The sequence below is a fragment of the Pangasianodon hypophthalmus genome, chromosome 13, assembly GCF_027358585.1.
Source record: "Pangasianodon hypophthalmus isolate fPanHyp1 chromosome 13, fPanHyp1.pri, whole genome shotgun sequence".
In the NCBI taxonomy this organism is placed as follows: Eukaryota; Metazoa; Chordata; class Actinopteri; order Siluriformes; family Pangasiidae; genus Pangasianodon; species Pangasianodon hypophthalmus.
Genome location: NC_069722.1, coordinates 19,329,256 through 19,345,226, shown reverse-complemented (window position 1 = coordinate 19,345,226; position 15,971 = coordinate 19,329,256). Strand labels below are relative to the sequence as shown.

Here is a 15,971-nt window from a genome sequence, read left to right as displayed (position 1 = left end):
ATCCATGCAAGATGATCGCAGCGTTCTTATTTCTCACACTTCTTGTTTTATTCCTTATTATTCTCCTAACATTTGAAAAAAAATTAATTCACCTCAAATTACTTAACATACAGGTGCCATTCAAACTATGTTTCAGATATCTTCTACATGAGAAGTAAGGTATGTGTTTGTTCAATTCCGGTAGGTGTTTGTCATGAAACTGATTTTGCACATCTTCAATAATTCTAGAGTTGACTGTAACAAATGCATGTACATATGATGATAATTGTTATAACAAATGGCATCCGAGCAGCAGGCATGTGTTCATGAATGATCATATCAGCAGCAAAGCATGAGCAACAGCGCCCTCTGTAGACTATAGAAAGACAATACACACTACTGTTATTAGTCAACCCGGTCTCACAGAAAAAAGTATTCTCATCCAACTAATGTATCTGCAGCAGACGATGAATAACAGCGTTATGTCACGAACACACGTTGCATATCACGTATTAAACATTTACTCCACTGGTCTGTATGCCACGTTCTGCATTACTGCATTAGCTCTCCAAAAACATCTGCTCATCTATCTGCCTGACTGTGTTTTTTCTAGTTTCTTCTAAGAACGTGTGTTACAGACAGACAGACAGGCAGACAGACAGATAGAGATCTACAGATAGATAGATAGTAATCAGTCTTACCGTGATGACGTCTCCCGCTTTAATGTTGAGGCTCGTCAGGTCGTAGTTGTTGCAGTAATCCTTAAGAGCCCTGACCTGCAGAGCCGCAGACGCATCTACACACACACACACACACACACACACATATACCACTTGTAATCTGCTTCCTTATGGTAAAAGATAAAAAAGATGTTCCTGTCCACAGAACGAAATGACTGAAAAGCAGCCTCAAGCATATCATATTATAATCATTAGAATATTATAAACCAAGACTAACACTGCGATAGGAGTATCATCCATGTGTCACTGTCTGAATGAAAATTGTGCCATTGTAACAATATGAATAAATAAATAAATAAATAAATAAATAAAGTCAGCTCCAGATTTATTGGGTCCCTTGGTAAAGATGCGTTTGTGGTTAATTCGCTTAATTTCACTCTTAATGTAACCACTAATTAAGGTAAATTAATTCTATATATTAATAAAGTCAGCTCTAGATTTATTGGGCCCCTTGGTAAAGATGTGTTTGTAGTTAATTCGCTTAATTTCACGCATAATCTAACTACTAATTAAGGTAAATTAATTCTATATATTAATAAAGTCAGCTCTAGATTTATTGGGCCCCTTGGTAAAGATGTGTTTGTAGTTAATTCACTTAATTTTACACTTAATCTAAACACTAATTAAGGTAAATTAATTCTATATATTAATAAAGTCAGCTCTAGAATTATTGGGTCCCTTGGTGAAGATGTGTTTGTGGTTAATTTGCTTAACTTCATGCTTAATCTAACCACTAATTAAGGTAAATTAATTCTAAGACAAAAAAAAACATTATCAAAAACAGTTTTTATCAGCACCACACACATTATTGGCACCTTTTGCATTTACTTCTCAGTACAGAATCACTCCAGATCCTCCAGGGTTTAAAAAGGTCAACACACTTTTGCCTCATTTCTTTTGTGTATTCTCTAATCTTCCCCATGTTGATGAATTTGGCCCTCATTGTCACCTCATATTTAGCTGCTTTAGTGATTGATAATTTTATTACTGTTTCAAATCCACAATGCTCTACTGGATTCATGCCGTGTTTCCTCCAAATACCAAATATGGTAAACAGAAAAGCCTATAAACTTTTAGTTTCTCCTCCAAATGCATTTTAGGGAAAAAAATGATAGAGTAACCAAAATAATCCACCTCTTTCATGTTGATTATGTCCGTGACTGGATCTGTAATAGGCTTGGTTCCACGAAAATCCAAAATAATCCGCTTTAAACATTTGTTTACAGCAAATATTCTGCTATGGGTGCCAAAAATAAAACCATATACTGATTTTTTTTCTTTTTTTTTCTCTTTTTTGGCTTTGAAAGACGGGGGAGCCCATTGATACTGGCAGCACCTGGGTGCCAAAAATTGAGCACCCCAAGACCCCATATTGGGTTCCACTCCTGTCAGCCAAGAACAGGAATCTGGGGCTACATGGGCACAGGTTCATAGAAACTGGACAGTTGAAGATGGGGGGGGAAAGTCATGTGGTCTTTACACATGCTACTTCTGAGATGCCAGTGATCCTGACCCCTTCTGCTTCCCGGACCTGCCTGATCCATCCTGATGCCCTACTTCTGGTTGGAGTTCTCATCGGCTGAGATCGCTCGCTGTTGCTGGGGGTGGCCCCATATGGACGGCCTGAAGAACAGTTCGGATTGCTGGGGATGGTGCCACCTGGGCTCTGTGGAGATGGCTTGGGGATCACATATGGGGAGCTGTACTGTACTGTAATGGCCTGGGACTGCGATTGCTGTAGTGGCTTTGGGGCTGCAGTTGCCACGAGCACCTTCGTACTCAAGACTCCATCAGTGGACGATGGATAGATTTTAACCAACCGGACTTCTTGCGAAAACTGTGATGAATTTACTGGTTGCACAATTGCACTATTTGTCCATATAGTACACAATAATAGAAGGGATTTATTTATAATTGCACTATCTGTTGCACCCAGATGAGGATGGGTTCCCTTTTGATCCTGGTTCCTCTCAAGGTTTCTTCCTCATATTGTCTCAGGGAGTTTTTCCTTGCCACCGTCACCTCTGGCTTGCTCATTAGGGATAAATTCACATACTTCACAATATATTTTTTGTGAATTCATTTATTTCTGTAAAGCTGCTTTGTGACAATGTCCATTGTTAAAAGTGCTATAAAAATAAAATAAAATTGAATTGAATTGAATTGGTCTTATTCCAATCTACATTTCTTCAGTTTCCACCTCAAGTTTCAACATGCTTTTCTGCTCATCATGGTTGTAAAGAGTAGTTTTTTAAGTTACAGTAGACTTACATAGTCTGGCCATTCTGCTCTGACCTTTCTCATTAACAAGGCATTCTGTTTCTGGCATCATTCTGTGTGAAATCTAGAGACTGTTGCCCATGAAAATCCCAGAAGATGAGAAGTTTCTGAAATACTCAAATAGCAGCCTGTCTGGCACCAACTGCCATGCCACGTTTAAAGTCACTGAGATCACATTCTTCCCTATTCTGGTGTTTGATGTGAACATTAACTGAAGCTCTTGACCTGTGTCTGCATGATTTCATGCATTGTGCTGCTGCCACAGAATTGGCTGATTGTATAACTGGCATGAATAAGCAGGAGTACAAGGTTTTAAAAAAAACTGAATACATTTACTTACATTTATTTAGACTTCTCTCAGTGTAAAAAAATTCAGATAACTACCACAAAGTAATTTTTTTCCTAAGCTTTTTTCATAATCATCTTTACCAAGGGTGCCAATAATTCTGGGCATGACCGTAGATGCATTTCAGTAGCATATATCATATCACGCTGGATCTGTTCTAAGTCTAAAATACTAAAGTCTTTAATAACAAGGATCAACTGAGGAAAAGGTGAAGGTGACTAAATGAAAATAATATTTTTTTTATCATTTCCTTCATCCGTACCTCGCAGCATCTGTTTGATCTCTCGGCTAGCCTGAGTGGCAGTAAACTGGTAGACGATGTCCAGCGCCGTCTGGCTGTACGTGTTCCTCACCGTCGCATTAATGCCACTCTGCAACAACAAAACATTAATAAATAAATTCTCCTTCCTTTGCAGTATGACTAATCTAAGTTAAAGTGCTGAGCTAGCTATCTAGGTTATGTAGGTAACGCTTAGCTGCCGCTAAATAAATTGTACCTACAGTTGAGGTCAAAAGTTTACATCCCCCTTTCAGAATCTGCAAAATGTTAATTATTTTACCAAAATAAGAGGAATCATACAAAATGCATGTAATTGTTTATTTAGTGCTGACCTGAATAAGATATTTCACATCAAAGATGTTTACATATAGTCCACAAGAGAAAATAATAGCTGAATTTATAAAAATGACCCTGTTCAAAAGTTTACATCCCCTTGATTCTTAATACTGTGTTGTTACCTGAATGATCCACAGCTGTGTTTTTTTGTTTACTGATAGTTGTTCATGAGTCCCTTGTTTGTCCTGAACAGTTAAACTGCCTGCTGTTCTTCAGAAAAATCCTTCAGGTCCCACAAATTCTTTGGTTTTCCAACATTTTTGTGGAAAGAGCTGGGGGGGTGAAAACTTTTGAACAGAATGGAGATGTGTACATTTTTCTTATTTTGCCTAAATATCATGTTTTTTCATTTAGTACTGCCCTTCAGAGGCTACACAAGATAGTTACATGTTTCCCAGAAAACAAAATAAGTTAAATTTACCCTGATCTTCAAATTCAAAAAGTTTTCACCCCCCGGCTCTTAATGCATGGTTTTTCCTTCTGGAGCATCAGTGAGCGTTTGAACCTTCTGTAATAGTTGCATACGAGTCCCTCAGTTGTCCTCAGTGTGAAAAGATGGATCTCAAAATCATAGTCATTGTTGGAAAGGGATCAAATAAACAAAAAATGCTGGAAAACCAAATAATTTGTGGGACCTGAAGGATTTTTCTGAAGAACAGCAGGCAGTTTAACTGTTCAGGACAAACAAGGGACTCACGAACAACTATCAGTAAACAAAAAAACACAGCTGTGGATCATTCAGATAACAACACAGTATTAAGAATCAAGGGGATGTAAACTTTTGAACAGGGTCATTTTTATAAATTCAACTATTATTTTCTCTTGTGGACTATATGTAAACATCTTTGATGTGAAATATCTTATTCAGGTCAGCACTAAATAAACAATAACATGCATTTTGTATGATCCCTCTTATTTTGGTAAAATAATGAACATTTTGCAGATTCTCAAAGGGGCATGTAAACTTTTGACCTCAACTGTATCTACCAAGCTAGCTAGCTATTTAGCTATTTACGTTTGGCTACACCAGTGACAACGCCTCAGTGGAACAACTATCTATAATTAATACCTTTTTTATGGAGTGATCTGTGGAAACGTGTTATGTCATCTCTGTAAAAGTAACAAAAATTCACTGCCATTAGCCTGTGTCTGTGTTTTCTACGTGCGTCATTAACTAGCTTAGCTAGCTAGTCAATTGTCTAAGCAAATGGCAGTGAATGGCAGTGCACTCAGCTGTCTTGTTGCAGTGACACTCACATCCAGCAGGAGGCGCACCACCTCGGTTTTCCCACACAGAGCTGCTTCATGTAGGGCAGTGCCCGCTTTAGTCTGCCTGTTAATGTCGATGCCGGCCTGGATCAATAACCTACAGACAGAGACACAGAGAGAGAGGCAGAGAAAGTGAAAGAAAAAACAAAGCTGATTACAAGGCAATTTCAATACAGGATCAATAAAGTACATATCTCTCTGTCTATCTCTCTATCTGTCTGTCTGTCTTTCTCTCATTCTGACCTAATGATGTCGATGTGTCCGTTTTTAGCGGCAAGGTGGAGCGGACTGGTGCCATTCGGATCAGTCGAGTCTCCTGGTTTTGGTTCCAGAAGAGCGGCGCACATATTACTGCTCAGGAGGAGCTGAACCACCTACACACACACACACACACACACACACACACACACACACACATGGAGCTGTGTATATTAAGGCTTGGCATGCAGCAGTAAATCTAGACAGTGAACGCTTAAATGTAATTCGCCAAATTTTAAAACGATTGAATCGACACGTAACTTAAGATTCCGTCCATCATTCTGACACGATTAAATGCGAGTGTTAAGTTCAGCTAAATGCTAAATGTACAGCATGCTCAGCGTAACTCACTCCGACTCGTCCAAATTCACACGCCAGGTCCAGCGGCGTTTTTCCTGCATTGTCCACTATGCACGGGTTTGACTGGTGCTGCAGCAACATTTCAGACTGAAAAAAAAAAAAACATGTTTACACACTGTATACATATTACACACTACAGAATACACACAGATTACACACACCACACAAATGTTAAGCCAGCTTTACACTATACAGTCTTTGAATGCATAATGTGACATGCTCACTGGTGTCCGATTTAGTGCAGCTGCGAGCAAGGACAGCCGATGACAAAGTTCTGGCAGTGTCTGAAAATTTTGCTTAAATCTCAGAGTGCAAGTGCTGTTCTGACACTCGTCTAAAATCTACCAGTAGGAGGACGGCATATGATTACACAAAACTCAAGGAACCACTACAAACCTGGTAGTGGCAATGACGAAATGTAAACAAACCATTCGGGATTTAAAAGAAGAGAGGTGTGTTGACTGTCTCTGTATTGTCTCATTACAGGTTTATCATGACAGGACAAAAAGGGACGTGATACAGAAAGAAATAGAGGATTAATTACAGCTTCCATGTGTGTAGCTACCTAATACTTTTCAATTACTAATACTTTTTAATTAGCAAACAAATGATACAGATACAGGTATGTTACCTATACGTTACTCCCACGTTACACATACATTACAGATACGTTACTCCCATGCTACACATATGTAACAGATACATTACCTATACGTTACTTCACTGTTACACATACATTACAGATACGTTACCTATACGTTACTCCCATGCTACACATACATAACAGATATGTTGCCTCTACGTTACTCCCACATTACACATACATTACAGATACGTTACCTATACGTTACTCCCATGCTACACATACATAACAGATATGTTACCTATACGTTACTCCAATGTTACACATACATTACAGATACGTTACCTATACATTACTCCCATGCTACACATACATAACAGATGTTTCCTCTATGTTACTCCCACATTACACATACATTACAGATACATTACCTATACGTTACTCCAATGTTACACATACATTACAGATACGTTACCTATACGTTACTCCCATGCTACACATACATAACATATATGTTGCCTCTACGTTACTCCCACATTACACATACATTACAGATACGTTACCTATACGCTACTCCCATGCTACACATACATTACAGATACGTTACCTATACGTTACTCCCATGCTACACATACATAACAGATATGTTGCCTCTACGTTACTCCCACATTACACATACATTACAGATACGTTACCTATACGTTACTCCCATGCTACACATACATAACAGATACGTTTCCTCTACGTTACTCCCACATTACACATACATTACAGATACGTTACCTATACGTTACTCCCATGCTACACATACATAACAGATATGTTACCTATACGTTACTCCAATGTTACACATACATTACAGATACGTTACCTATACGTTACTCCAATGTTACACATACATAACAGATACATTACCTATACGTTACTCCCATGCTACACATACATAACAGATATGTTACCTATATGTTACTGACATTCTACACATACATAACAGATACGTTACCTATATGTTACTCCCATGATACACATACATTACAAGGATGTTACCTATATGTTACTCCCATGCTACACAGACATTACAGATACGTTACTTATACGTTACTCCCATGTTACATATAGATTACAAATACATTACCTATACGTTACTCCCATGTTACATATAGATTACAAATACATTACCTATACGTTACTCCCATGTTACATATAGATTACAAATACATTACCTATACGTTACTCCCGTGTTACGCATACATTACAGATACATTACAGATATGTTACTCCCATGCTACACAGACATTACAGATACGTTACCTATACGTTACACCCCTGTTACGTACAGATTACAAATACATTACTTATACGTTACTCCCATGTTACGCATACATTACAGATACATTACGTATACGTTATGTATACATTACGCCCATGGTACGCACACATTACAGATACGTTACCTATACGTTACACCCATACTACATATACATTACAGATATGTTACCTATATTTTACGCCCATAATACACATACATTACAGATACATCACCTACATGTTATTCCCATGTTACACATACATTATCGATACATTACCCCATGTTAAGCATACATTACAGATTTGTTACCTATATGTTACTCCCATACTACATACACATTACAGATACATTACCTATACGTTACCCACATGTTACACACTCTACACATACATTACATACATGTTACACACATTACACAAATGTTGCTACATGCTACAAATCGTTACACATACGTACATTACACACACTCCACACCTTACACATGCTCACACATATACATGCATTACAGATGTCACACATTTACACACACATTATACACACCTTAAACACTTGTTACATTTTATTACACACATTACACACACATGCTACACACGTCAATTTTTCACAACTCCACACAATTCATGTTACCATACATTTCTTGTGGTAAGTCAATTTGTAAAAAGTTTACATACACTTTGTTAGTATTTGGTGAAATTGTCTTTTAATTGGCTGAACTTGAATCCAATGCTTGGGGTAGCCTTCCACAAGCTTCTTACAATCATGTGCTGGAATTTTTTGCTCATTCCTCCTGACAGAACTGGTGTAACTCAGTCAGGTTTGTGGACCTCCTTACTCAGACATGCTTTTTCAGTTCACTTCACAAATTTTCTATGGGATTCATGTCAGGACTTTGTGATGGCCACCTCCAATACTTTGTTGCCTTTAAGCTATTTTGTTACAACTTTGAAAGTGTACTTAAAGTCACGGTCCTGCTGGAAGACCCAGTTGCAACCGAGTTGAAACTTCCTGCCCGATGTCTTGTGGTGTTGCTTCAGTATTTCTAGATAATCCTCCTTTCTCATGATGCCATCTATTTTCTGAAATGCATCAGTCTCCTTTCCAGGAAAACGCCCCCACAACATGATGCTGCCACCCCCATGCTTCACAGTTGGGATGGTGTTCTTCGGATTAAAAGCCTCACTCTTTTTCCTCCATACATAGTGTTGATCAACAGGTCAATTTTTGTTTCACCTGACCATAGAACACTCCAAAAGTCTGTTGATCATCTGCAAACTTGCAGTCTGGATTTTTTATGCTGGTCTTGGAGTAGGACCTTCTTCCCTGCATGACAGCCTTTCAGGCCATATCAACATAGGACTCTCTTAATGGTGGTTTTACATACTATGGTACCTGATGCCTCCAGCTCCTTCACCAGTTCCTTTGTTGTTGTCTTGGCATTCAGTTGAACCTTTTGGACCAAAAATCGTTCATTGCTGAGAGTTAATTTGTGGCTCTTCCCTGAACGATGGAGTGTCTGTGTGGTCCCAAGATTTTTATATTTGCATACAACTGTTTGTACAGAGGTACCTTGGAACCAGCAGTTGTTTGAAAATTGCTCCTAAGGAGGAACCGGACTTCTGGAGCTCCATAATTTTTTTTTCTCAGGTCTTAGCTGAGTTGCTTGAGTTTTCCCATGGTATCAAGGGCAAAAAGGCACTAGCTCTAAAGGTAGGACATTTTACAGCAACAGGTGCACTTCCATTAACTCCTAAGTATGATAATTATCCAATCAGAAGCTTCTTAAAATCATTACATCAATTTCTGGATTCTTCCAAACTGTTTAAAGAGACAGCCAACTTGGTGTATGTAAACATTTGATTCTGATACAGTGAATTAAAGCTGTCTCTAATCGATTGTTTTAAAATCTGAACAAAATGGATGCCCTAATTAACTTGCAAAAAGAAATGTATGGGAACTTGAAATGTGTGGAATTCTGAAAAACTGAGAGTGAATATTTTTAGACTAATTGTTTGTAAACTTCTGGCCTCAACTGTACATTTGAACACCCTCTCAAGTGGTCAATCCATATTTCACTGTAGAATCAATTCACTATTTATTTAGAACTATTATAACCCCTAATCCCTGATTGTTATTCAGGTGAATAATATATTTTTCAGTGATTGTAATATTCTATTTTATAGTCTTGCCTCTTGGTTTAATCCACTCTGACATCAACTCCACTACGAGAAGTGCTATAAAATGCTATAAAAGAAGCCAGGCATAAAAACTGGCAACAACAGAACATTGCTTAAAATATGTAACCCAGATATAACATAAAATAATAGCACATAGCTATAGACAATATGGTAATATGCTTTATGCTGTTAATAGGTGTCTCTTTTTCTTATTTTTACAACCCTGTAATGAAACACACACACACACACACACAAACATTGTGCAACATAGAAATGATGGCAACAGCGTTTTCCTCACAGGCAGTGAGTATAAGCATTTTTGTGCAATTTGCAAACATAAGCATCAAGATGGTGCGATGATTAGAGTGATCTACTGCACCACAACATGCATTTTTATAAGATTCCATAAAATACGTTGACAATTTTTGAAACATAATACATCTTTGAGCCCCTCAAGCATAAAAAGGTAGCAGTCTAAGAAATAATCTTATGTAAACCACGTCAGTTGTAACATAACTGTTTGACAGTTTAGACTAATACAGAGCTTTTTTATTAGGTCCTTATGGATATATTGTCCTTATGATTTTTTTAATGGGTTTTACAGAGAGTACAGATGGCACAGAGCAGATGACTTGCTATTAGCAGAGCCCATGCCAGGATAAGTCACTGAAGAGGCTAATGTGTGTGTGTGTGTGTGTGTGTGTGTGTGTGTGTGTGTGGGCACATTTTTATAGATCTTTGATATGAATATTTGATAGTTTTGACTTCCATAAATGTTGAATAAATGCCTTCTTACAGAAAATGTCACCATATCAATGATTAGATGTTTTTATTATTTAAATAACAGCAAATTTTTTATCATATTATGTCTTAGACTATGTGGAGCAATGGCTATACAAGTCAGCGTGAATGAACTGTTAATATAAAAATATAGCACTTTGTAGCATTTATGCATTTACATAAAACTGTGCAGCTGAACTACTGTTAAATTAGTCAACGCCTTCTGACCAATCAGATTTGAGAATTCAACAGTGCTGTGGTATAAAGGTGAGTACAACACCACCGGCTGTCAATCAAGATTAGATTTTAAGAATTAAAAAAAAAAAACAAAACACAGTATCCAGCACAAACCACCCTGTAAGACGTTAACATTGGCTAACAAGTAACATAACCTAGCCAAGGGTGTGCCACTTCTCCCTAGAATATTTTGTTAGACCGAATTAATATTCAACAAAAGATATAATTTAATAACATAATACATAAGGCACACAATCAAAACATACATTTGTTAGTCCTAAATCGCAAAATGTCTTTGACATTGTTCATAAAAATTGTTTATTTAGACAGATTGATGGTTGATGCCTGATTGATGGTTTCCCTGATGAAGTAATCACTTGATTAGTCATTATCATTAGTCATTGGCTGAATGACTTAAAGTAAATCAATGGATTCACTGATTTGCTGCCTGACATCCTGATCTACTGCTGATCTACTGCTCAGTTCACTGATCACTGAATATCCAATGGATAGAAGAATGAATGAATGGATAGACCGATAGACTGATGATTGAGCAATAGATTTGTTTGCTGATTCATTTACTGAATCATTTAACTGTATTACAGCCTGAGTGAAGGAGAAATGATTCAGAAATGACAATTAAGTTTGGCTGGTTTATCGGTTGGTTTATTGGGTGGTTTGCTGGAGGGTTGGCTGGTTGGAGACTCACCACATCGTAGTGTCCATGCTGTGCAGCCAGATGAAGAGGAATCTGTCCCTCATCTGACTGTGCATTAACCGAAGAGCCTGATTTTAGTAACATCTTCATTGGCTCGGATTTCCCCTGCCATGCAGCATAGTGTAGAGGACGCATGCCTGAAACACACACACACACACACACACACACGCACACACAGCTGTAATACACACGTCTACACTGCACTCCAAATCTCCAACAGGACTCCATCATCCTTTACTAATATGAATCAAGCACAGTAAATTCTACTTGGCTGTGAGCATCAGGAACCAAAACACAGTGTAATAACTGAGTCAGCATCAGGTCTTTATCAATAAGAGACTGCACAAATTAAAACTAGGCATGGGATGAGCCATGAGGCATGGGATGAGCCATTATAGCAAGTTAGCATATTATTAGAAGCTTTTAAGTGTTGTAATGTTGCTATCTCAGTTGAGGAATTCCATTAGTCTGCAGGCTATGGCTCTGAATTTCACTTACAAAGCGAAAAACCTGACGCTAACGTTCTGGTAATGAATCTGGCATCTTTTCAAACTGTTGCTCATGCTGCATCAGAGGGCAGTGTAACACCCTCAGAAAAAAGCACCATCTACTCTCTTCTGCATACATGAGCTCACATTAAATATTGTAACTGCGAGTGACAGCAGAGAGACAGTATGCCATCCCTCCTACCCAGACATCATGACCAATTTGCTCCCTTGACTCCCGGCCACGGATGGCTGTGGCGTCATCCGGATTTAAACTCGTGATCTCCTAACCTTTGTGTGAACACTTTTCTGTTGTGGCATTGGAGCCAATCTGGCCACTGACCGCCTGCAGTACCATCAAATACCCCTGTTGAAAAATGTTATAAATCATTCTCTATTGCTGATACAAACTAGAAAGTAGGGTGCATTGCTTAGCTAGCCAGAGAACCTTTGGCTACCAATATCACTCTTCCACAGGGGCGGTAAATAGAAAAGAGAAATTAAAGCACACAAGAAAAGAAAAAAGGTCAATAAAAAAAGTAAATAAAGTAATAAGGAAATGCACACAAAAATGGAAATCTTAAAAAAAGTAGAATATGCTTAAGATGTCCATTAATTATCAATAATGATCAGTTATCAGTGTTGATGTATACGATTTAGTTTATTATTTTATATCATGATTTTCATTAATTTCTTTCTGAATGGATTTCCATTTTCCTTATTGAATAAATGTATTATTTCATTTGCTTTCTATTACTTTTTACCTAACTTCTTATTTCTTCTTATTAGATGAGGTCATCTACTGCACTACTGCTTTAGTCCCTAATGCAGGACTAATTAGCTTTTTTGCTTCAGTAGCTGTTTGGTCCACGCAACCTCAGCTAACCCAGTTCTCAATATAGCACCAACCTTTCTGGTCCCTGATGTCCACCATGGCCTGAGAGTCCAGCAGCAGAGAGATGAGCTCCAGGTTCCCATTGAGGGCAGCATGGTGGAGCGCAGAAAATCTGCAACACACACACACATATTCATAACAGCCGAACGTGAGGAGTGCAGTGTGATATGACACTTTTTTTTAAGAGCTTTGTGATTTGTAAGATCCAGATGGTGGAAGTGCAGTGCAAAATGAGGATGAAAGGGAAGGAAAGAAGAAGTCATAAATATGTAGAAGTGAAGGGTTTTAGTAGTGAAATCATCCTGATAGAATAACACAGACACACACACACACACACACACACACACACACTCACATGCATGCCTGAACACATCCACAGATCCATAGACACAGAAACAAACACAGTCACACAGTCACTCACACATACACACACACACACACACAGTATCACCAGAGACTGTATCACTGACTGTGCCCTTCATATCCTCAGGCTAGTCAAACAAATTCCATAAGCAGGTCAGTATGGATCAGTGTGGCTGTTTTTCAAACTCAGACCAAGTTAGAATGCATTAGCTAGTGCTTATTAGGTAGTACACCATCGCTAGGACAAATCAAAAGTTCACATTCAAAGTTTTACATAGTACATTACTATTATATTTTGTCTGATATTGTGTACTGTGTCCTAATTAAGGCCATAAATACACACACACACACACACACACACACACACAGCTGAATACATGAGTGACTGTTTTATCATAATTGGTATGGAATCTAACCACTGCTGAACAAATTACAATAAGATGTGTCACTTTTGTCCATTTATAGTCGCATCCACAGATGCATTTGCACCCACTACTTCTGGAAATAAAATGTGCTTTTTTTTTGTGCAAAATCTGAAACATTGTGAAACCTTAAATACAAAGTAGCTGGTACAGATTAGCCTGTAAACCCCAGATAGTAAGAACCAGCTAGTTCACATTAGACTGAACACCTCAGATAGCACACATTAGCTGGTACACATTAGCCTGAACATCTCAGATAGTACATTAGCTGGTACACATTAGCCTGAACATCTCAGATAGTACATTAGCTGGTACACATTAGCCTGAACATCTCAGATAGTACATTAGCTGGTGCACATTAGCCTGAACATCTCAGATAGTACATTAGCTGGTACACATTAGCCTGAACATCTCAGATAGTACATTAGCTGGTACACATTAGCCTGAACATCTCAGATAGTACATTAGCTGGTGCACATTAGCCTGAACATCTCAGATAGTACATTAGCTGGTGCACATTAGCTTGAACATCTCAGATAGTACATTAGCTGGTGCACATTAGCCTGAACACCTCAGATAGCACACTTTAGCTGGTACACATTAGCCTGAACATCTCGGATAGTACAATAGCTGGTGCACATTAGCTTGAACATCTCAGATGGTACAAAGTAGCTGGTACACATTAGCCTGAACACCTCAGATAGTACAAATTAGCTGGTACACATTAACCTTAAACACCTCAGCTAGTACATTAGCCGGTACACATTACCCTGAAAACATTAGCTGGTACACATTAGCTTGTACACCTCAGATAGTACACATTAGCAGGTACGCATTAGCTTGTACACATCATGTAGTACAAATTAGCTGTAAAATATTAGCAGGTGCACTACGGGTTGCAGAAATTAGCTACTACACAATATACACAATAGCTGGTACACATTAGGTAGGTTACACACATGATAGGACAAGTTATCTAAGACCTTTTAGCCAAGAGGCATTAGCTAGTTACACATTATATAAAATTAGTTACAATTTTACTCATTAAATGACACATTACATTTATATAGAGAGCTCTTTAATATAAAGTAGTCCCATGGTGTGTGTGTGTGTGTGTGTGTGTGTGTGAATAGGGTGTGCATATATACTTGTGCATAATAAAAAATACTGACTTTGTGAGGGGCTATGTTTAGAAATGCACTGCATATGCTCAATTGTGAACATTGCCTATGCAGCTGAAACAACACAAACACACACACACACACACTCACACACACACACACACACACACACACACACACCATGGGACTACTTTATATTAAAGAGCTCTCTATATAAATGTACAGTGGCAGTTCACGGAGTTCACAGCCGTGCTTCAATTCTTCATTTCCCAAGAAACAAAAAAGAATAAAAATGATACTCTGGAAAGGAATATCATTTCAGAATTATTACTAATGATTATTAACACAGTGCTCTCAGGCCTTATGAGGATGTTTTGCTCCTAACAGAACAAATAAAGTGATCTGATTGGGCAATTTTCCCTGCTTCAGAATTGGTGCGTGGAATGTGCTGTAACCATAGCGACGACCATGAGGGCTGAGATGAGTACGAGAGAGTGGAGTGAGTATGCTCAGAGAAGAATACTAAACACACACACACACACACACACACACACACAAACAGAATGGGAGCCAGCCTTCTCACTCTCACTTGATTTCTTTCACTTTCTTTTCATCTCTCTCTAGCTGGTAAGGAACTCCCCTGTCCTTCATTTCAGTAGTAAAAAAGCACACACCGTACAATATTCAAGAGCTGAACAATGCCTGCTTTGATCCACAGTTTCCAAAATGTGTGATATGTGTTACAAAGCAAGAGGTGAAATATCAAACACACGCACACACACACACACACACACACAAAAACCCAGAGGCTATTATTATCATTGTCATTATTACTGTCACTATCATCACTTTTACCCTCATCATTATCATACTAGATCATGATCATGAACATAAACACCAACTTCACCATCGTCGTCATCATCATAACCATTAGAATTACCACCACCACCACTATCCCCATCATCACCATTAGAATTAACACCATCTCCATCAGCCTCATCATTATACAACCATCATCACCATTAGAATTATCATC

General features: G+C 38.2%; 1 protein-coding gene across 10 annotated transcripts in view; it reads right to left on the bottom strand.

Annotated features, from left to right (window-relative positions):
- The window catches only part of caskin1 (CASK interacting protein 1), a 133,915-nt gene that overhangs the window by 30,676 nt on the left and 87,268 nt on the right, over window positions 1-15,971 (bottom strand). For all 10 annotated transcript variants that reach the window (XM_034309912.2, XM_034309914.2, XM_034309917.2 and 7 more), the window contains exons 3-9: window positions 13,044-13,141; window positions 11,641-11,786; window positions 5,840-5,935; window positions 5,474-5,604; window positions 5,219-5,327; window positions 3,608-3,716; window positions 681-775 (exon numbers count right to left, since the gene is read on the bottom strand). In XM_034309912.2, the coding sequence (XP_034165803.1) occupies window positions 681-775; window positions 3,608-3,716; window positions 5,219-5,327; window positions 5,474-5,604; window positions 5,840-5,935; window positions 11,641-11,786; window positions 13,044-13,141 (784 nt within the window). The remainder of the gene's footprint in view (window positions 1-680; window positions 776-3,607; window positions 3,717-5,218; window positions 5,328-5,473; window positions 5,605-5,839; window positions 5,936-11,640; window positions 11,787-13,043; window positions 13,142-15,971) is intronic.